Source organism: Papaver somniferum, chromosome 10 (genome assembly GCF_003573695.1).
Source record: "Papaver somniferum cultivar HN1 chromosome 10, ASM357369v1, whole genome shotgun sequence".
Lineage (NCBI taxonomy): Eukaryota > Viridiplantae > Streptophyta > Magnoliopsida > Ranunculales > Papaveraceae > Papaver > Papaver somniferum.
Genome location: NC_039367.1, coordinates 82,761,583 through 82,783,805, shown reverse-complemented (window position 1 = coordinate 82,783,805; position 22,223 = coordinate 82,761,583). Strand labels below are relative to the sequence as shown.

At 35.1% G+C, this 22,223-nt stretch overlaps 3 protein-coding genes across 3 annotated transcripts; 1 reads left to right on the top strand and 2 right to left on the bottom strand.

The window, feature by feature from the left end:
• The first annotated feature begins 1,491 nt into the window (after positions 1-1,491).
• LOC113315834 lies at positions 1,492-2,079 on the top strand. Its single transcript, XM_026564084.1, has one exon. It carries the CDS (start codon positions 1,492-1,494, stop codon positions 2,077-2,079), a length of 588 nt encoding a protein of 195 aa, XP_026419869.1.
• A 10,070-nt stretch (positions 2,080-12,149) lies between these two features.
• LOC113319159 (probable inactive patatin-like protein 9) lies at positions 12,150-14,153 on the bottom strand. Its single transcript, XM_026567440.1, has 2 exons — positions 13,017-14,153; positions 12,150-12,766 (listed from the first exon to the last, which is right to left on the bottom strand). Exons 1-2 carry the CDS (start codon positions 13,947-13,949, stop codon positions 12,485-12,487), a joined length of 1,215 nt encoding a protein of 404 aa, XP_026423225.1. The 5' UTR covers positions 13,950-14,153; the 3' UTR covers positions 12,150-12,484.
• A 3,995-nt stretch (positions 14,154-18,148) lies between these two features.
• On the bottom strand, positions 18,149-21,765 carry LOC113319056 (ribosome-recycling factor, chloroplastic-like). Its single transcript, XM_026567353.1, has 11 exons — positions 21,558-21,765; positions 21,325-21,481; positions 21,147-21,216; positions 20,947-21,042; positions 20,768-20,865; positions 20,233-20,344; positions 19,899-19,940; positions 19,371-19,427; positions 19,219-19,269; positions 19,014-19,070; positions 18,149-18,445 (listed from the first exon to the last, which is right to left on the bottom strand). The coding sequence occupies exons 1-11, from the start codon at positions 21,610-21,612 to the stop codon at positions 18,428-18,430; spliced, it is 813 nt and encodes a 270-aa protein (XP_026423138.1). The 5' UTR covers positions 21,613-21,765; the 3' UTR covers positions 18,149-18,427.
• Between the last annotated feature and the right edge of the window lie 458 nt (positions 21,766-22,223).

Here is a 22,223-nt window from a genome sequence, read left to right as displayed (position 1 = left end):
CTATCGTATCGAGTTTTATCTTCTCTAAGATTTACTCGAGATTTATCTCCGATAGGTAAGATATAAAAAGTAATCACAACAGTTTTTCGTTTCAGACTCTTGCGATTCCGCAGTAACTTCTTCTGTTAATCAATTAGGTTATTGTGAGGTGACTAATATTTCTAGGCTGCTCTTCGGGAGTATAAGACCGAATTATTAGTTGAGTTTCCTATTCACCTTGATTTATCTAAAGACAGAAACAAAACCAGAATAGAATTATCTGAGGGAAACAAATTTGTTTATAAGTCTTCGACATTGGGTCGTAGCAACTCTTAATTGTGGTGAGATCAGCTAAGGGAATCACGTGCGCAGAGTCCTGTTGGGATTCAAGAGGCGTAAGGAACACGACTATACGTTAATCGGTGTGAGACATGGTTAGGGCTCAACTACATTCCATTCCGAAGTTAACTTGTAGTAGGCTAGAGTCTTTAGCGACTTAATACAGTGTGGTGTTCAAATATGGAATAAGTCTCAGGGTTTTTCTGCATTTGCGGTTTCCTCGTTAACAAAACTACTGGTGTTTGTGTTATTTCTTTTCCGCATTATATTTGTTTATATAATTGAAATATCACAGGTTGTGTGTAGATCAATTACAATTGATAAATCCAACCTTGTTTGTTGGACAAAACTTGATTGACACTCGGTCATTGATCTTTGGTACCATCCGAGTTATTCTCATATGAATCAGTCTCACGGATTTCTATCTAGTTGATTTAATGATTGTATTGAGAAAGAGATAAAGCTCTTTGATATCTTTATTGATTGAGTCTCACTTTTAAGTTGGTGCTCTCGGAATTATATAGGAGTTTAGTCCATATAGATTGTCGAACGAAATATTGGTTGTGGTTGTTATATCCCGCGTTTTCACAGTCGCAGGCGAAAATATACTTATCGGAGTAGTTGCGTAGTAATCAATCATAACCAAGACAGGATTATCACGTTTACCTCTTGCCTGCACCAATTTTGGTAGATTATCTTATGGTATAGCTCGCATTCAAAACTTATGATGCTCATCCTAAATTTTATATATTGCAACTTTTCTACCTGATTTGGAACATTTTACTAATGAAGAGAAAGCTTGAAGTAAGAGTACTGGCAATTGCTAAATGATCGAAAACCGTGGTAAAAAATTGGGCTCGAAAAAAATATGGGAAATTACGTTTCCGCCGCCAAGCATTTGACAACTACGTAGAATACACTTGGATTTGGTGCACCGATACAATGTTGAACTTCAACTAAATGGAAAAGCTAAGTGTTTGAAGTTACATTGCCAAAATTAAGAGCTTGAAATGAATCACCGATACTAGTATTTAACCACAGAGAAATACTTCGTTATAATAATGTGAAGTACTGTTGTTCAAGAAAAACAAGACATTATTTGAGAACATTCAGCATAATGAAACTCAATTCAAAAGTAGAATATTGAACCTGGTATATGAAGGAAGTTATAGGATGAACGGTACAAAGTGGAATCAAAATTATGATTCTACTATTCTGCAATTTTTCAACATTAGAAACAGATGCACCAAATTTAACTCAATTGTAGAGTGTCAGTGGAATGCACCAGATGAAGGTTATGTTATGTTTTGTTGTGATGGTGCAGCTATTGGTAATCCTGGTAATGCAGGTTTTGGGATCATAGCAAGAGACCAATTTTTTCAGGTACTAGGAACAATTTCAGGAGGTATTGGTATAGCCACTAACTACATTGCAGAGGTGCTTGCAGTTGTATGTGCAATAGAGTGGGCAGTAAGATTATGTTGTTATAAAATTGTCATCTGCTCAGATTCCAAGTCAGTGGTGGAAGACTTTAAGAGAGGAAAAATTCCATGGTTCATTCATGCAAGATGGGTGAAAGCTTGTCAATCCTTAACTGAAATCACATATATCCATTGCTATAGGGAAATAAACTTTTCTGCGGATGCTCCGGCCAAGAAAGGGGCAAGACTGAACTTGGGAGAAGTAATACATGATGAAGGAAGGCCTGCCTTTCTAGTACAAATAGAAATTCCAGATAGGAAATATTACAGATTCTGCTAATTTTGATTTTTAGGAGGCTTGTTTTTTCTTTTTTCTATTTCAGTTGATCCAATTTAGTGATGCTTAAAATCCTTGTAATAACTTTTGTTATTCTCATTAATAAAAATTGTGACTTAGCAAAAAAAAAGAAGTACTCTTGTTCCTTGGTCATCTCCTGGTGACTACATTGATAACGTGAAAAAGTTTGTGTTGTCTTAATCAACTCAAATACATCGTGTTTTAATTTTCCGGCTGTTAGAGCACTGCTCGGTCAAACTCGCAAGCGTTGCTATCTCAAGCTTGTTTGCCAAGTTTAGGTGATCAAAACTATAAGTCTTGATTTCCAGTCTACTTATAACTATGTCTCGGATTAGGATAAAATGTGTAGTTGAGCTTTAGACTTCACGACGTTCATCGATTGGAGATGAAGATCTACTGAGGAGAGATTAGAGGAACTTCATCAACAAAAGGTATATGGAGACTAAAACTTATCTATCACTCAGAAGTCTATTATATTCTACCTCATAACGAGACTAAGTCGTATAGCTATATAGACTTTTACATTATACACATTTGATATTTGGAGTTGAGTTTAACTCGGTTATCTATTACTCAAAATATGTATTGGAAGCTTTTTGTTTTAGCTACGTTCATCATAATTCCTGACGAGTTTAGTTGGAAAAAATTTATTTGTTGGAAACTAAATAATAAGTCAAAAGATGATCATGTGAAAATTTCCTTGAAACATCTTACATGATTTGTGTTAGACAATCATTTTATGTCGACTCGGAAAGGTTTAGTATTGATCATTCGATCACTTGAAAATTAATTATAAGCTAATAGTTTGTGTGAGAAAGTTGTTGTCGTCTTCTAAGGATGTTTCAATGATTGAAATGGGAGTTTTGAACAATTAACCTTTGTCTGGATATAACACAGTATGCAAACTGTCGTGGTATGATTCAGTTCCATAAACCAAGTTTGCATACCAGTATGCGAACGTTTTCAACTGTTAAAGTCCGGGAACCAAGTTTGCATACCAGTATGTGAACGTAACTACCTGAATTGTGGTCCAGGACAGCAGTATGCGTACCCGTTCGCAAACAGCTCGACAAGACCAAAGTCCGGAACTTAAGTTTGCGTACCCGTTTGGAAACTTAGTGTTTAAAGATCTAAAATCGGTTAAGTATGATTTCATACTCATGAACAAATAAATTAATAAATTAAGGAATGCAATCTTTGCAAACCATGGCTTAATTTTCATAAGTTGATTTCGGTATAAGTACTTTGTACGATTACGAATCAATTCGATTTTATTTCAATTGTATCTTGTATACTTCTATGAGATATAAACAATTGAACAACTCTATGAGTAACACAATTAGATTAATTTGATTATCTTTCATGATTGATTGATCATAATATTTGATCTAGAAGTGTTAGATGAATGTGGTTAATACAAAAGTGTTCATATGACTAACTTCAATTAACTATTGTTGAGCCAACTCAATATACACGTTTAGGTACGGTTACCCATACCTAAGTGAAGGTATATTTCATTTGTGTGTAACAAGCTAAGACCATCTAAAGGTGGAGATATATTGCTTTGGTTTTAAGAAAACTCAAATATTGATTGCTTTGTTTCATCTAACGGTGAACATTGATTGATTTGTTTCTAAGCTATCAAACCCTGATTTGAAGACTATATAAGGGAGAACTCTAGCAACTGGAAAACCTAATCCCCACACTTCTGTGTGATACTAGTTGCGACTAGAGTCGATTCTCCTTTAACCAAGGTTTTTCCTAAAACCATTATAGGTTAACGACTTGAAGACTTCATTGGAATTCTGAATCCAGACCCAACTACTTTCTCTGTATTTGCGTGTTCTGATCTTACTTGTTCTATCGTATTGAGTACTATATTCTCTATATTTGCTCGAGATTTATCTCCAATAGGTAAGATGTAAAAAGTAATCACAAAGCTCTTCGTCTCAATCTTTGTGATTCCACAATAACTTCATCTACTACCATATAGTTAAGTTATTGTGAGGTGATTGATATTTCTAGGCTGTTCTTCGGGAATATAAGACCGAATTATCATTTGGTTCATGTTCACCTTGATTTATCAAAAGACGGAACAAAAATTCATAGGTACTTTTGTGGGAGACGGATTTATCTATCAGAATAAACTTATATGTGGGAGACAGATTTGTTTATAAAGTCTTCGACTTTGGGTCGTAGAAACTCTTAGTTGTGGGTGAGATCATATAGGGGAATCAAGTGCGTAAAGTCCTACTAGGATTCAGAGACGTAAGGAACGCGATTGTACCTTAATCGGTGTGAGACTTGGTTAAGGCTCAACTATATTCCAGTTTGAAGTTAACTTGTAGTAGGATAGTGTCTGTAGCGGCTTAATACAATGTGGTGTTCAAAACTGGACTAGGTCCCGGGGTTTTTCTGCATTTGCGGTTTCCTCGTTAACAAAACTTATGGTGTCTGTGTTATTTCTTTTCCGTATTATATTTGTTTATATAATTAAAATATCACAGGTTGTGCGTAGTTCAATCAATTGGTTGGTTGTTGATGTAAATTGGTTGACACTTGAACATTGGTATTTGGTACCGTTCAAGTTATTCTTATACCAATCAATTCACAAATTCCATCCTGTTGATTTGATGATTGATTTGAGAAAGAGATACAACTCTTGGACATATTTTCTTGGTTGAGTCTGACTGTCTAGTTCATTCTCTTGGCATTATATTGGAGTTAGTCCATACAGATTACCGAACGAAATATTGGGTGTGGCTGTTAGACCATCGCTTTTTCACCAGCCTATACTACTTTGTATCCGTTAGATCATAGCTCGGCTGAACTCACCAAGCGTTGGTATGTCAAGTTGGTTGTCATATTTTAGTATCAAAACTCATCTAGAGTCGCTTGATTAAATACTAGAGTAAACTTCGTTTAGGTTAGACTAGAAAGTCTAGGAATGTTGAGACATACAAGTATTACTCCGAAGACCTGAAGAATGAGAAGAAGTAACGACTACAACGACGACATCATCCTCCCACTTGAGGTTAGTAATAGTGACTTGATCTTGTTTCCATTCCTAACGTATATTTCAAGTCGTGCTATATTGAAAACATAACATGCAAAGTTGTATATATTGTATATAATACTCTAGTGATGTGACTTGGTCATAATAGTATGATCAAAGTGTCAAGGAAAACATATTACGAAGTATGAACGCTTATCTTTTGGAACTTCGTAAGTACGATATCGACATAACTATTGTATATAGTTATTTAATTATGTGTGCATTATATATGAACGATTTCACCCTAGGAAACAATGTTTTATAGAATTCGTTTTAAGGAAGTACATTTATGAACTTGTTTCGTAATCGAAAAGGAAATCATGATTGGTCTTGCTATTCTTTGAATATCTTTTGGATGACTTTGGTAGAACCTATCTTAACTTGTTGATATTTATGGTATAACCGGTCATAGCCTATATAATACAGTTTGTTGCAATCGGTCATAAACTTCATTGTAAATCTAGTTATAACCGATCACGAACTATATTGGAATGCAAGTTGTAACCGGTCATTAGTTACTTTGGGAACCAAGGTATAACCGGTCACAAGATGAATTGGGAACTTAGTTGTAATCGATCACAAGATACCTTTGGGAAGCAAGGTGTAACCAATCACAAGCAAACTCAGAAAGTAAGGTATAATCGATCACAAGCTACCTCTGGGAAGCAAGGTGTAACAGGTCACTACCTGGTTTGGGAAATATGGTATAACCGATCACAACTTACATTGTGAGGTTGGTACAACCGATTCCAAGAAGCAAAACCGAGTTTCCAATACTCACATATCGCTGTAAGTTTTGTGTGGAGCTTTGAATTAGGGTTTGCTAAGAAACTTCTAGATGTCGACATATTTGAACATGTACATAACTCTTATCATTTATTGTTCAAAGATATTCCTTGGTACTCAAGGTGATCCCTGGTCCGAAAAATTGAAAAACACTTAATTATGATTTTCATCATATATGCTTTAATTACCAGCAATTATAGCATATCCTCAGGAAAATATTATTAGTTAATGTGCTAGACTAATAACAGAAGTTTTCAATGAGAGTTTACGGAAATATAGGTTTGGCATTTAAGTGGAAATAGGAAAACCAAAATTAGGTACTTTAATGCATATCTTGAGAATATTTTCGGTTTTGGAATTTCATTGTTGTCCAAACAACCTTGGCGTATAAATACTTGAGTTTGCATTTCTTGCAAACTATCCCAAGAGCCAGGCAAACTTCATTTCTTGTTGTTTCTGGTAGAGCCGTCTATTCAGATAGGAAAGTATCCTAATTAGGTGAAATCTCTTACGACCGCTCTTTTAAAGACTTCTGTAGGATCAAGAAGCTCCACGAATATCGTTGGTGGGAAACCAGATAATTGCAGTATTATTAGTTTTTGATTATTGATTTGATTGACTAATGGTTTTTGAAACTTTGATTGCACCTAGTTTGTTTATTCTTGAGAATCTTCTCTTCTGATATAAGATTCACTCAGACTAGATCAAAGTATTGACGAGATCTTTAGAACCATCTTCGGATATAAAGAAATCTTATGATAATTCATTGGTAACAGACTCTGTTCTGTGCGTGATTGATCACAAGAGGATTCAAGTGTTCTTGTGCAGGTATTTGAAGGCAATAGAAGATTTGAAGACGAAGAAGAATTCTTATTAGTTTCCATATCTTGTGGATTTAGTGCACAAACCTTGATCGACTGGGATCCAACTAGAATCGGTTTATCTTTGATAAACTTGATTGATTAGTTGCGTGAGATCAACAACTCTCTATAGTTTTTCTTTGAGATCTATATCGATTGAGTGCGAATCTAGAAATTGATTATTTCGGTAATCAACATTTAGATTGATCTAACCAGACAAAGGAGTTTATTAGATTAAACATAAGAGCCTTTGTCAACGACTCATCAAATATCTTTAGCAAGATTGATTAGAGTAGTTACCAAACAGATTCTTCCTTTGTTGTTTGGAATACGATCCAAAAGATTTGTTATTCACGTGCGTGACTCTAGAAGTCGAAGGCGCAGAGATACTGAGGGAACTAAGTAGTTAGGGGTAGTCTGCTTGTTCTCAACTATACAAAGTTGGTATTAGATTTTGTATAACGGCTTAATTCTTAGAGTATTCAAAACTGGACTAGGTCCCGGAGTTTTTCTGTATTTGCGGTTTCCTCGTTAACAAAATCTTGATATGCCATTTTCTTTACATTTCCACATTATAATTGTTTTATTATAATTAAAGTAAATTTCACTTGTACGTTAATTCCGTAACACTTGATATTGATCTTATAGAGTTTCGGTTATTACCGACCCTGTTATCAAGTGCACACTTTGTTGTCGTATCTTGTCGATCTTGTATCCATAGTCAATCACACAAGTAACCCTGTTATTGTATGATCTCGAATCCATAGATGATCACACGAAGTATGAACCGAATTTGTTATATTTTCTCGACTCAGTCCATAGACGCTCACATTCGGTAAATGACTTATAGGGGGATAAATTAAAAGATTGTGGTGTATTTGGGTACCCTTGTCTTTTCAGTATCTCAACAATTTAAATTTTTTGGGCTGACCTCCGTTTAAGCTAGATCTTAAGTTTGATTTCATATTAATGAAAATTAGCATACCAGAGATTCACCAAACTTTACACCTTCACCAGCATGTATGTCAAATATCTATATCATCTAGAGTATCCACTACGCCGGACATGCAAGAGCGCATCCAAATCCTAAAATCCCTTGCACCGAAGGCGCAAGTGAGGTTGAGACCAGGCCGAACACTTGGTGATACCCTAGTTTATATTATAAGGGACACTGGTATTTTTCTATGTAGAAACTCAAATAGTCATAAAAATAATATAAATGGTCCTGTTGACCTGGTCAAATGTCTGTTTGGTCCCTTTTTATGTTTTTATTACTATTTGGTCCAAATATTACTGTTTGGTCATAGGGTGGACATTACTCACTAAATTCAATGCCTATAATACCCTTATGTATCCGTATATATAGAAAAATCAGTAGCGAATAAATCATTTTCAAATTTACTTTCTCTCTCATGTCTACTTTCTTTCCGCTCTCGATTACTGAAGATGATGAAAACGACGAAGATTTGTAACGGAGATTTATGAGGTTTCTTCTCTGTTGCTGCTGTTGAGGATTGCGTCGAAGATTGATCCACTGATGTCGAAGATGAACTCATGTTGCTGTAGAAGATTGATCTGCTGTCGAAGATGCTGAAGACTTAGTTAGGTTTTGTGTCGATGATTGATTTGCTGCTTTCAAAGATAACTCATGTTGCTGTCGGAAATTCATCTGCTGCTGTCGAAGATTGATATGCTACTGTTGAAGATTTAATTAGGTTTTTCTTTTTCTCTGTTGCTCTTTTTCTTTGTCGATGTTGAATCTCGATTTGAATTAGGTTTTTTTTATTGTGTGTTCATGTTGAAGAATTTTTTATTGCGTGTTCATGTTGAATAATGAACTCAGTTACCAGATTTCGATTAATTTTAATTAGATGTTCATTTGAAAGATCAACTATGATTTTTTTGTTCTTAACAATGAAGATTTAATTAGGTTTTGTGTGTTCATTTTAAAGAATGAACTCGGTTTTTTTTGTCATAATAATGAACTCTAATTAGGTTTTGTCGTATGTTCATTTGAAAGAATGAACTCTGTTTTTGTTCATAATAATGAAGTTTTGTTGTATGTTCATTTTAAAGAATAAACTCTATTCTAGTTTTGTTTGATTAGGTGTTCAATTGAAAGAATGAACTCTGTTTTTGTTCATGATAATGAACTTTGATTAGGTTTTGTTGTGTGTTCATTTGAAAGAATAAACTATTTTTTGTTCAGAATAAATTTTTTATTATGTGTTCATATTTAAGAATGAATTCCTCTTTTGCTATGCACTTTTTAAAGTTATTTTTGAAGTTCAAAGTTTCATCAAACTGGATGAACTCAAATCTACAAAAGTATTACCAACACGTGATAGTTCATCAAACATAATGAACTCCCACAAGAAGCTCAGAGTTCATCAAAGAGCGTGAACTCAAATCTACATAATCATCACCAACGCCTGATAGTTCATCAAATAGAATGAACTCATGTATGAAAATAAGCAGGAAGCTCATAGTTCATTAGAGAGCATGAACTCAAATAATTATGGGAATAGAAGAGTTACGAAAATTAACGCTAGAACATTACTGAAGGGTATTTTGGTCTATTTAATATTTTTAAATAATTATAGACCAAACAGAAAATATTTTTTTGTCGTTGGACCAAACTGTTGAGGTCCCGGATATTAATGGACCAAACGATAATCTATATGGATATCTACGCTTTGGACACATAAACAACAGTTATGATTGAGACATATGCTTTTTACTCAATGGAAGTTGCTCTACATTTTAAAAACATAAATAACGGTCGTGGTTGAGGTACGAAATCGGCTAAAACAATGTTTTTATCTTTTAACGCGTCTGCGCTTCACCTACCAAGCAGTAACTCGAACAAGCCCTAAAAATACATGTAACATATGTGACCGAAAATCCCCTTTTCTTCAACCATTTATTGCGCGACAGTGAATATAAGGAACACTGAAGTAGCCAACTGAAATAGAGATGATTCCCCGTGAGATGTCGAGAGACTGAGATGAAAGTGGCTGCAATTGAAGGATTTCTACGTTTTCTTTAGGCTATACAAATCCGATTTTTGGTTGATTCGCTATTCTATTCTTCAAAAACCGATTGCTTTTCTTATTTTCTCTAGCACGAAGATCCCGTACGATTCCATTTTCTTATTTCAATATCATAGAGATATTAAAGGTTTTCACCTTCTTCTTTTTTTTGATTGTGTTTGATGGAATTCCTGAATTAGTTTCCTTTAAGATTATTAATTTTTAATTTTTATGAAACTCTTATTTATTTAATTCTTCATGTTTTTGCAGTTGATGATTCAATGTATGTAATTGAGTGCTTTGGTTGAATTCTTCTTTGGAAATAACTACATCTAGATAGTTATTTGATTCCGTATGTAGTTATAACCTTTGTTTGGTCATTCAGGTATACCGAAGGAATCATAATTTTGAGGTGTTGTTTTAGGTTTGAATGTTGTACCGGGTAATCATATGCTTGATCTTTATTATGTCCCAGGTTATTTGCTCACATAGTAAGGATATGTCATACATAGCTACTTACATATTATTTGTAATACGATGATATTCGTTGGTATAGTATTTCCCAAGGTAGATAATTCACAACATGAGCGTTTGCAAATTTTGGCCGCTATATTTCCGTTAACACCGAGCTCTGCAATGGGAAGGATTCTCTGATGCCATGATTCAACAATGGCATCTAAACTCCTATATAGCTCTATACAATGTCCCTTTGTTTTTTTTTAGATAAGAGAAGATTTTATTTCAGAACGAACAAATTACATAGATAAGTCTTTTCCTAAATCTCCCTTAAGGAAATTTGGAGGAACTAAGTATCAAAGGTCATTACCATTGGCTCTCTCATGTTTTGCCAAGGTATCTGCTACTGAGTTTGCCTCTTTTTTTTATTTTTAGATAAGAGAAAATTTTATTTCAGAACGAACAAATTACATAGATAAGTCTTTTCCTAAATCTCCCTTAAGGAAATTTGGAGGAGCTAAGTACCAAAGATCATTACCATTGGCTCTCTCATGTTTTGCCAAGGTATCTGCTACTGAGTTTGCCTCTCTTTTAACAAAAGAACAAGGCCAATTCTCAAAGATTTTTAACAGAAAAATACATTCCTGAACTACACTATTTGTGGCCCTAGCTACATTTTTATTATCAGCCTCTAAAATTAAATTCTTTATTCCTTGCTCCATAGCTTCACCATGTTCTCCACTGACTACTTGGATCATTTCTCCTTAGGCCCCTTCAAATTTCCCTGCACAATTCATCAATATTAGACGACCTCCACTTGGTATATTTTCATCTATAAAGTACACATCAAAATTTATTTTGACAAAATTATTGCAAGGAGGATTCCATATGATCACTCCAGAGAGTCTGTTTATATCAATTGTTTGTTGCTGAGTTGGTGTAATTAAAGACTCGCAGTCATTTATGTTGATTTAAAATAAATTCACCATGTCTAAATTGTTTATTATGAAGACATTGGAACATCTAAGTTTCCATGTATACCAGATGATGTAGGAAATTAACAAACCTGATTCTTCTTTGCATATTTTCATCATAGAAATTAGGGGACATGAACACTTGATGAAGCCAGTCTAACAGATTAACATTACTCATAGACACATGAAAGTTTGATCATTGAATTTAGACTTCTCATACATCCTATGTGAGACTAATAATCTCAACACAAAAGGATGGAAAATAGCAAAAATGGGGATGGAAAACAGGAAATTCCTAATTTAATTACAGTGCAATAGAGTTTTGAGTCTAGCGGAACAACACCTAGCTCGAGGAATATTGTTGGCAAAAGAGAAAATTTACGATAGCACCCTATACATTTCCAACATCCCACAACTATTTCATGTTTCAGTTTCGAGATTCTTAATTATAAAGAGATCTACTAAAGAAAATTGATTGTGATTAAATGTCTCAACATTACTTGGTAATTTATTTTATATATTTTTTTGTCTTGGCAAAACCGTGATCGTGAAAACCAATTTGGCAATGTCGACTCGAAACCTGGTATGGCTAATAGCAACTCCGATGATCCAGATTTTCACTGTATGCATCGGCTTTGTGAAATTGTGCTCAAGTATCCAAATATATTATCCTTCCGTCTATTTATTACTATTATTATTCATGCATATCAGACCTAATATTGAATCCTTGTAACCTCATCACAGTTCACAAGCATAAGCACTTAATAGGAAAACGCAATTAATCGCAATTAATAGATGTGACTAGTTCGCATTGCTCCATCAAACTGTGGTCCATTAGTTTATTGTATTAAGGCTCTTGATTAAAGAGAGTAGTGGTCCAACAACAATATAAAATATCTCATATCATAAACTTTGATGATCATCAATTGGGAACATAAACTTTTTTCTTCGTTCGATTAGAAAATTGTTACAAATAAAGATTTGACTAATAAGCTCTAATTAAAGGCTACAGCTAGCTAACAACATCAGCAACACTACTACTATTACTAGTCTAGTAGTACTAGTCTACTACTAAGCTAAGATCAACAAGGCAAGTTGATTTTGATACCGAAGTTAAAAGTTAGGGACAAAACCTAAAGATAAACAGAATCAAACTAAAGTTAATTAAAGAACCTAATTTTAATTATTATTCATATTTAACCCTGAAAATAGAGATGAGACAATCTAACGGCCGTTAACAAGAGGGTTAGCGCCGAGTTCCTTGAATGGACTTGGTGGTAAACTATTTCTCCCGTTGACTAGAGGGCTAACTGAGATTTGTTTGCACGGACTTGGGGGCAAGCTACTTCTTCCTGATGCAACAAGCCGTTGAACAAACTTGTCTATTCTTTGCCCGTTGGTCTCTGTCAGTAACCGTTTCCCTCCAAATGGCAATGATTCGACTCCTCTTTCTCTCAATAAATCTTCCGTTACTGTCTCCATTTTCTCGGTCATAATACCGTGTGCCTGAGTAACAGTAAAAAAAAACTTAGTAAACCAGTCGAAACCTTACTACTGTATACTGAGAACAAGACAGTGCTTGCGCAGTGGCTGAGTTTTTTTTTTTTTTTTTTAATAACATTGAGATTTGAGATAAACGTAATAAAGAGTAACTCAACCAAACCACCAAAATTAAATAACTCTAGTGAATGGATATATTTAATGACTGATCTAAATCTGAAATAAAAATTCATAAAGAAATTAAGAAAATATTTACCTGGATACGGACGTAATCTGATTGATTCCAACAAAATGCATTTCCAAGCATTTGATCAACAGTTTCAGAAACCCCATCAAGAACAATATCAACGAGTGCAGGTACTGAACATTCTCCGTTACTACCAACTTTCTCTTTTAACGGATTACTCAACGGGCCATTACCTAACGATAAAACATACAAGTCTTCAACTCCATTAACAGACGGGAAATCCCGTTTATTGTGTAAAACATGAGTAACAGCAGCAGAAGTTGGATTATTCATAACTAATCCACCATCAATAGCTAAACAACAAGTTTTTTCATCCACAGACATTAACTCATACGGCTTAAACATTTTCGGCGTTGCTGATGTTGCTCGACATACTTTCCATAACTCAAAATCAAAACTATCTGATTCTATGGCATCAGCTCTTGAGAAAACAAAAGGACCTGAACTTTTCAAATCATAGCAAGGAATCAACAATGGCTTACACGTATCCTTGAGTGTTAAAACCTTACCATCATCTTTAGTCAGTGTTTGTTTTAACACTTTATCAATGTTTTTACACGAATATCTCCGGTGACGGCGAAAAACACCAACGTTCTTTACTTTAAACATTTTAGATTGTTTTTCAGTAACTAATTTAACAGCTGATTTAGCTGTAAACAACGGACGACCTTCACCATCATCAGCAACTAACATTGCAGCATATAATGCGCCAATGCCAGTACCAGCAACAATGTCGAAGAAATCGGAAATGCGTGAATTAGGATCACCAGTTCTCTCTTGGATCTGATCTTCAAGATGTATCAGGCTTGATCCAGAAATAAAACCCTTTGTTCCTCCTCCATCTATACTTAAAATTCTTGTTTTCTTCTCTTCACAATTTGATAGTAACCATTTTTGTTCTAGTTTTGTAAAAATATCTAATGTTAGTTTACTTATATCCATCACAAAATATTTCTTCAGCTGAGTTGCTACTAACCTCGCTCACAATAACAAGGAAAGAACAAGACCTGTTATTAATAAACAGATCGATCGTGAAGTACTGAGTAAAAGAAAAGAGAGATCACGTTTCTTAGCTGAGAAACATTAATGGGAGGATATATTTAGAGGTTTTTTTTTCTTTTCTTTTTCTCGAACTGAGAGAAGTAGTCAGTGATGAAAAATGGAAGTGTGAGTGAGAGAAACGGTTGAGTCCAATTTATATATAACAAGTAAGATTCTCTTTCACCTGGCTTTTCTCATCACTTTCGTTTCCTCTCGCTTTCATTTCATTCATTCATTTTGACATTTTCTTCTTCTGATCTTTTACACTCAGTTACACCTAATTAATTGTTTCTTTCTTACTACAACTAGTAGTATAATTTTATGGGTAATTTTATTGAGCTGACTATGCGGCACGTGTAAGGTTCTTACTGTCGAATGCACGTGTTTAACTGCGCCGTGTAAATAGCTGACAGAAATTGTCGGCTTTTGAATCGGCTACCGTATGTGTGGCTTTGGCTAGACTATGTTTTCTGCAGTGACATTACAGACGTGGCTACTGTAGTACTAGTACCAAGAGATTTGAGACTTGAGTGAAACAGGGGAGCTATGTCTTCGTGATACTTTTTCTCTCTTTGGGAAGTCTTATGAAAGTGGTTGTATCTGTCTTTTTAAGGTATATATCCTTGTCTTCGTTATACAGGATCGGAAAATATCAACAATGTTTACTAACTAGTCGAACAGATATTCCTAGAGAATAGAGTACCAGCCTAACAAGCATTACATGTATTATGCTGATCAATCTGCTTTTTTCTATCCGTACATCGTTATAAGCGTGATTTGTACTTAAGTCTGTGACTGATCATGGTCTCAAGAACTTTACTCTGCTTCGAAAAAGAAAAAAGAAAAAGAAAAAAATTAATAGGGGGAATATTGTTTTTATGCTTTTTAATTGAAGTTGATGGATACTGAGGAATATGTATGGCGTACATTGCAGTTTGCACAGACGGGGAAAAAAGAGGTCAAAAATTTGACAACAACTTCAGCTATTCTTTGATTCTTTGTGGTGGTGAATAGGTCTCAGAGTTTTATCCCAATTAATCCTGTGTTGTCTGTCTAAATTTGCTGTAGGAATGGGGTAGTTGCTAGTTTCAGTTCATGTTACACATATTCTGATTAAACATTTTATGATAAACTTTAAAGGTTCTGTTGAGTATCTGTAGTGAAGATATCATCACTGACAACATATATGCAAGTAAGTTACTGGAGGATTGAAAAGGAGATATGCATGAATCTATGGATCCTGCTCCTTTCTAAATCCTTCCCCATACATTTTTTGTCCATGGTAATAGAAATAGCGAAATACAATACAATTTGAAATAGACGGAACCAATTTTTTTTACAGATTGTCCTTAGCGAAATATTGTTCAGTCATTCCTCAAAAGAACGATGATAACGGGTACATCCATCTCGAATAAGAACTCACTCATTAGATAAATTTTCATGATAATAAGTATGCCTAGAAATTTTTGGAAATTTTATAGACGTTGGTTAAGAGACCCATCCCATTCACAACTCATCTCTAACTCTTTGATGTCTCCTTCGGATGGACACTCAGATCAAAGCATTGATCACAAGCTTACTTACACTAGGAAAAACTTATCCAACTGGAGAAGAGGGAGTTTTCGTCAGATTGAGCAACAAACTAGTCGGTTGAAGATTTAGTAAGGGCGTTCCTTTATATACCCCTCCGAAATGTTAGTGGTACCCCTTTCGTTAGTTATGTTAGTTATAATCCGGTTAACTCAAAAATCTAGAACTTTTTTGGAAATATTGATACAGATACCCCCAACTTCCGTAGCTAAAAAAAATCCTAAACGATGGGAGGATCCAACATAGAAACTTTTTGCATAAGTTCTAACTTCTAATGGAGAATCTGCATTCTAACTAAACAATAATCACTGACAAGCAGTTGATTAGCAACAATAACTTCGATATCTTAGCCTCCTCGTTGGTTGAGTCCCTTTCTTCTTCTGATTCATTACCGTCCCTATCTTCAGGGACGGAGCTACTAACAGTCTAATGGGGACAGTTGTCCCCCCTAGATTTTGTTATGCTTCCTATATAGGTTCGGTAATTTTAGTACATAGGGGGACAAGTTTATAAGAGATAGTTGGAAAATCGGTAAGGGAAACTAGAATTTGGTATTCTTCCCTTAATTACTAATTGTTTTCCAAGAATAAACAGTGTATATGAAAGTTTTCCTGGAATAAGCAAATTTAAGAATCCAATAAGCAATATGCTAATCTGAAGATGGTAAATTGATTCAAAATGGTTAGATACCCTTAAAACTGTCAACCACACCCATCCCAGCATGTTTATTATACACGAATTCATATATTATAATTTAACAAATATTTCAATGGGTTGGCGACCCAAAAATACATTAAGAAGACGAGAGAAAAAATTCGCGCCCTTCGGCCGCCTAACGAGTTTTAGAACATGATTTTCATCTGTCCCCCCTGAACAAAAGTTCTAGCACCGTCCCTGCCTATCTTTATCGCTGGTATTGTTGTTGATTGTTATGGAGTTTCATGGCAACGAATCTAATTTCTTCATAATACCTACGTCTTCACCAGGGTATTGCTTTCTATGTCTTTTTCTTTGTTGTAATTGTTGTTGCAGTGGTGGAAATGGTGGTGAAGATGATTAATTGTCATCAGTGGACAGTGGAAGAGCAACAGGAGACGAACCCATCTCTGTTTTTCTTAAAGGGAATGTATGTCCTTTTCCATTCCGATCCATAGCGGAGACAAATTAACCGACGATAGATCTAACAGATTTGTATTCTATCCCATCAACCTTTTTAGCGTAAAACAAGTTTCCAGTATCAAATCTATCAAACCCTACTTCAAATCTCAATAAGTACAATCAGAACAAAAAGATCCCCAAAGTTTCTAGGGTGATTTTTTTATTTTTACAGTATTTTTTTTTTATTATCTAGGGTGATCGGTATTATTTCTTTCATTATTTAGTCTTCCTCCCAAATTAAAGTAATGATCTATCTACTCAATCCAATACGAGTTACAGAAAAATGAAGACATAGCATTAGAGTTATATCGATGGTCTTCTGTTTGTATCTCGGTCAGGGGTATACAGAGTTAACAAGTATGATGGGGTAGGAAGACGCGTTTTCAGGGTACATAGATAAAGGGGTACTATTATTGTTTTCTAGGGGTATATAAAGGAACACCCTATAGTAATCAGACTAGCCTTCAAATCTAAGACACCATAGACAATCCGCATCATTGGAAAAAAATGGAGGCTGAATTTTGGCAGCAAAAATCAAGAGACCAGTGGATTAAGGAGATTTCGTCTTTTTCGTAAGTTTCAGATTTGGTGTATTCAAACGAATACAAGCAACCAAATCGTCCAGGGTAATTTAAATATATTTCAACTATTTTTCTAACATAATCACCTTCTAAGCAATGTGGGCTAAGGTCCCAATTATAGGTGTATTGGAACGAATACAAGCAACCAACTCGTCCAGGGTAGTTTGAATCGTCTTCATCTCCTTTTCTAACATAACCACCTTCAAAGCAATGTGGACTAAGGTCCCAATTACAAAATGGCAGTATTTAATGACTTTCTGGGTCTGATACTGATAGTTGTAAGCAATGAAGTTGCGCACCACAGAGTCCAACAGCTCTTAAGAGCTGAGTTGCTAATGATTTTTCCGCTACACGTTAAGAGCGGGAAGAGTTTAGTTGCTCTTCCAAGCTTCACTCCTGTGTCACCATGCGGCACTAATTAGGAATAAAACTCCTCCACACGATAAGACTTGCTCTTCTAGAATACCCTCAAGTTCAGCAACAATGAGTAGTAGAACATTGGTACCAAAACTAAGTTTTAAAGAGAAATTCAGTTCTTATCTCAAGTCCACGCCTTTGAAAATTCCTTCAGCGCTAAATACATCAAATTCAGAAAAAATTCCCTTTTCTAAACATTAGCCATCTGCAGACTTAAATGAAGTTCTGAAAATTTCTTACATTCAAAACCTGAAATGTTTATACAGAAGATTGTACGCTAGACATAAACACATGAAAGGTCTGTTGTGATCAAAGACTTCAGACAAACTGTTGGCAAAATATTGATTTCAAATGACAGCATGTGCTAAAATTTTGAACTATTCCATACAATTGAACAATATCAAATCAACGACAGTTTCAATGTACTCACATTCAAAGTTTATATTCTCATATGTAATGTTCAACATCCAATACATAAAATCAGAACTACAGACTTAACTTGCCTTAAAATCTTTTTTATCTTGCAAAATTTGGCAAGGTTCCCTCAAAATTAACAGCGATGGCAGAGAGATTATCTGCAAGACATGTTGAAGAGTAGACTCAGCCCATTAACATTGGGTAACGAAGAGTGCTTTAGACTTTCAGCATCTCCTGAGAAACCAAACACAAATGAGATCAGCTCTAAAAAACAAGTTATGAAAGTTAAGGGACTTTGATAAAAATTCGTAAACGCTCGAGACTTTGTGGATTTTGATTTCTATTGTTCAACTTGAAAGTCGGAGTTACGTTCAAAGTGATGTTGTGCAAAAATAGGAGATATCCAGCCTAGAAACTGATAAAAGTGAAAATGTTTAAGAATATCTTATCACATAAAAGACGCATGTACCAAATATCGCATTGTAAACGTAAAATGCATCAAAAGTACATTAACTTGCCAACTGTAGTCCGAACTCCAAACATGGCTGATAAGGTTTTAGTTATGTTTCCTTTTCGGTTATGAATTTGAGTTGATGCCCCACTAACAGCTGAAGTATGTCTTGGGCCAAGGAATTTATGAGGTGGACCCATCAAATATTAGGTCTTAACATCTAGCAAGTGGTCCAAGAGTATAGAACCTTAATTGGAGACAACGGGAGTTCTGCTTTCCATTTTTAATTTGTTTTGAGAAATTCTCTCCTTCACAAACTTTAGTTATCAATTTAAGGAAGAACTACCATACCTTCTCTTTCAGCTTGAAAAGGGCTTCAATCTTCTTCATATAATCATCCGTTACTTTCTGTATAGAGACGGAGAAAGGTTATGATATAGAAGGTTGGAACTCAGAACCAAAAAAGATAGTGCAATTTACTGGCGGGTTCAATTTTAAAAACAGAAATGAAGTGAAACCTTTGAAAGGTTCACAGTGAATACCGCCAGATCCTTACCTGCAAATCACCTGACAAGTCTTTAACAATGTCTTCAGAAAGCTTTTTCTCCTGCAAAGAAAAATGAAGCAAAAACATCAGCACGAAGCTAACCAGTTCAATAGCAGCGCCATCGATTACAAAAAGGAAGATGTTGGATAGGAATATATAACCTTCTCAAGTTTCTCGTAGGATTTTATGGCATCCCTTCGTATATTTCTAATAGCTACCTATAAAGGTTAGAATATCAGTAAACAGCAAAAAAGGTAAATAATAGGAGCAGGAAAAGAACAGTCATGAACTTCCAAAAATACATTGTCTGATGAGAATATAGCAGACGAGTCCTCTATATCAATCACCAGGTTAAATACTAATCTCCGAGAAATACCTACTTATGCCTATTAACATATCATCACTGATGACTGGCGCAATATTCAAGGTCACCTACCTAGTTTTGATCTGCATGTTGTTCTAAGTAGCTAGAAAAAGCCCACAAACACAAAATGGTGAACTAAAGATTTCAATATAATTAATGGACCTCCTAGTTTATAACAAGGAAATAAAGCATCTTCTTCTTGTCCTTCTAGCATACCCATAGACAAGTTAAGTCATTAACATATCATTAACAAATATGATACGAGGTATTGCTTAACAGTGATCTATTTCAGAAAGTTCATACAAAAATATATAAATTCATTTACCTTCCCTTCTTCGGCTTGTTTAGCTGCCAATTTTGCCAACTCCTGCACTTGACAAACATTAAAAAAAAATTACAGATCAGTCTTCTACAGGAATGTGCCTCCTATTTCCTATTTATAAGTAGCGATATGCTGTAATCAACATTTAGGCTCCAAAAAGACCAAAACATTATGGTCATCTGCATAGTACTGTAAATTTATACAGTTTGAGTGTTTTACATATAAAACTTATAGGTTTGCCTAATCCCAGACGTTCAAGATGAATTTAGGCTATGGGAGGAAAGACAGAGATGGGTCAGCACTTGGCAAAATTGTAATGGAGGAATGTTAAACATACCTTCCTTCTGTCAGATGTCAATTGTGGAACAGTCAGCCTAATCACCTCACCATCGTTACTAGGATTTAAATCAAGATTGGAATTGACTATTGCCTTCTCGATAATTTTTAAGCTGAAAAACAGTGAATTCATCAAGAAAAGATGTAATGATTGTCAAACATAAACGAACACATAACAGTTGGGTATCTTTGAGAATACGATATGTTCTGTCTGCTTTATATTTACCAAAAGTTCAGCGCGTATAGAGGCCCTGATAAACAAATTAAGTAACAGAAGTTTGTTACACCAAACATCTCATTTGTATAGTCCTGAAACTGGAACTGTGGAAAGACAACAATATTCAAGTCCCTAGAAATGTTTATCCTCCCCTAATTTCTTTGCTTCCGACTCTCTAAGTCCCATTCAGATGGTAGGTCCCTTTCCCCCAAATTTTCTCATAAGAACTACATAAAGTCAGGGAGGAATACGAAAATCGTCGTCTGATAAGCAAGCAACACACCCTAGGGTAACATAAAATGATTTTCCAGAAGCTTACCAAGATTTGTCATATGGTTGAATGAGAAGAGAGCTTCCATCTGGAGTCGTAATTTGAGCGATGCTTTTCAAGCTAACTGGACTTCCATAATACTCGACCTATAAAATTTTATGTATTTAAGTTACTCCAGAGGCCAATATAGAAGAACAGATGACAAAGTAGAATGCTCAAACGAATACCTCGAGCCGATCTAGCATGGTTGGACTCGCTCTTCCTGTCCGAAAACCATTAAAATTTTCTCGAACTGTTTCAAGAGTCTTCTCCATCCTGTTTTTCTGACACAAGAACAACGATAAAGACACACTTATTATATCTTTCAAATTCTCAAAATTCCATCTCAAAAATATAACTATGGAATTACTTAAGAACCAGGACTTACAGCATCTGATTTGATTGCAGACTTTTCAGCTTCGATTTCTTCGATTGTTGCACACTTCCAAACCCCTGTTCTGAACATGAAGCAACGAAATGTAGAACGCATCAGAAGAAAGAACAAAACAAAAATCATATACGAGAAAATGAATAAAAACCAATCAGAAGGAACTTATAATACTTGCCTCTTTTTTCCAGATTCTCCGGCGACAAGAGCAGCTTTGCAACAAAATTTAATAGAACCATCTAGAAATTTTACATAATTTGAAGATGCACCCAATGAAGATGCCTTGGCAGTAAGAGGAGGAATGCATTTTCCAGTTGCTCTATTATAAGAAGAATCTGCAATACAACATATTAATGAATTAAACCCTAAATTCAAATCCATAACAAAAACCCTAACTGAGAGAAAATTTACCTCGAACTGAAAGGAGCGACCGTATAGATGTTGTAGATGAAAATGAAATCGCCATTGAGTTGAGCGCTCGGCTTTTTTCTTTGTCTGTTTTTTAGGGCAAGAAAATGGCGAAGAGGGGTAATAGAGAGTGAGAAGATGTGGATAAGGAGACGATGATGATGATGATGATGGCGCGGGTGTTTCTGAGAGGGAAGGAGCTTATCTGTAATACGCTCGAATAAGTATTTTAACGGACAAAAAATATTACTGTAGATTATTTATATACGGAAACCATTTACTCTAGACCATCTTCTTTCTGTAGTAAGAAAATCCCACGGTATTTAAATTTTTAACTATATATTTGGATAAATAGTAGTATTATATTACGGTCGCGGATCGTCTGTTACCAAAATCCCATGTTCCTCTATTCCACCAAATCTCTAATAGACACGTGTCTCCTTTTATATCCACTACGACACCAGATCCTCCGCGACCAACTTTCCCATGTCCTCTGTCCCGTCCAATAACAAAGCACCACGTGTAATTATGTTAAATTACTACAGTATTAGATAAATAACGTGTTTACTAATTTAGTCAATTCAATATTCTTTCCAAATCCAAGGAAGAACTTGTTTGTTTGCAGCTGACTCGGCGTATGAATCTGAGTCAACCCCTGATTCGGACCGA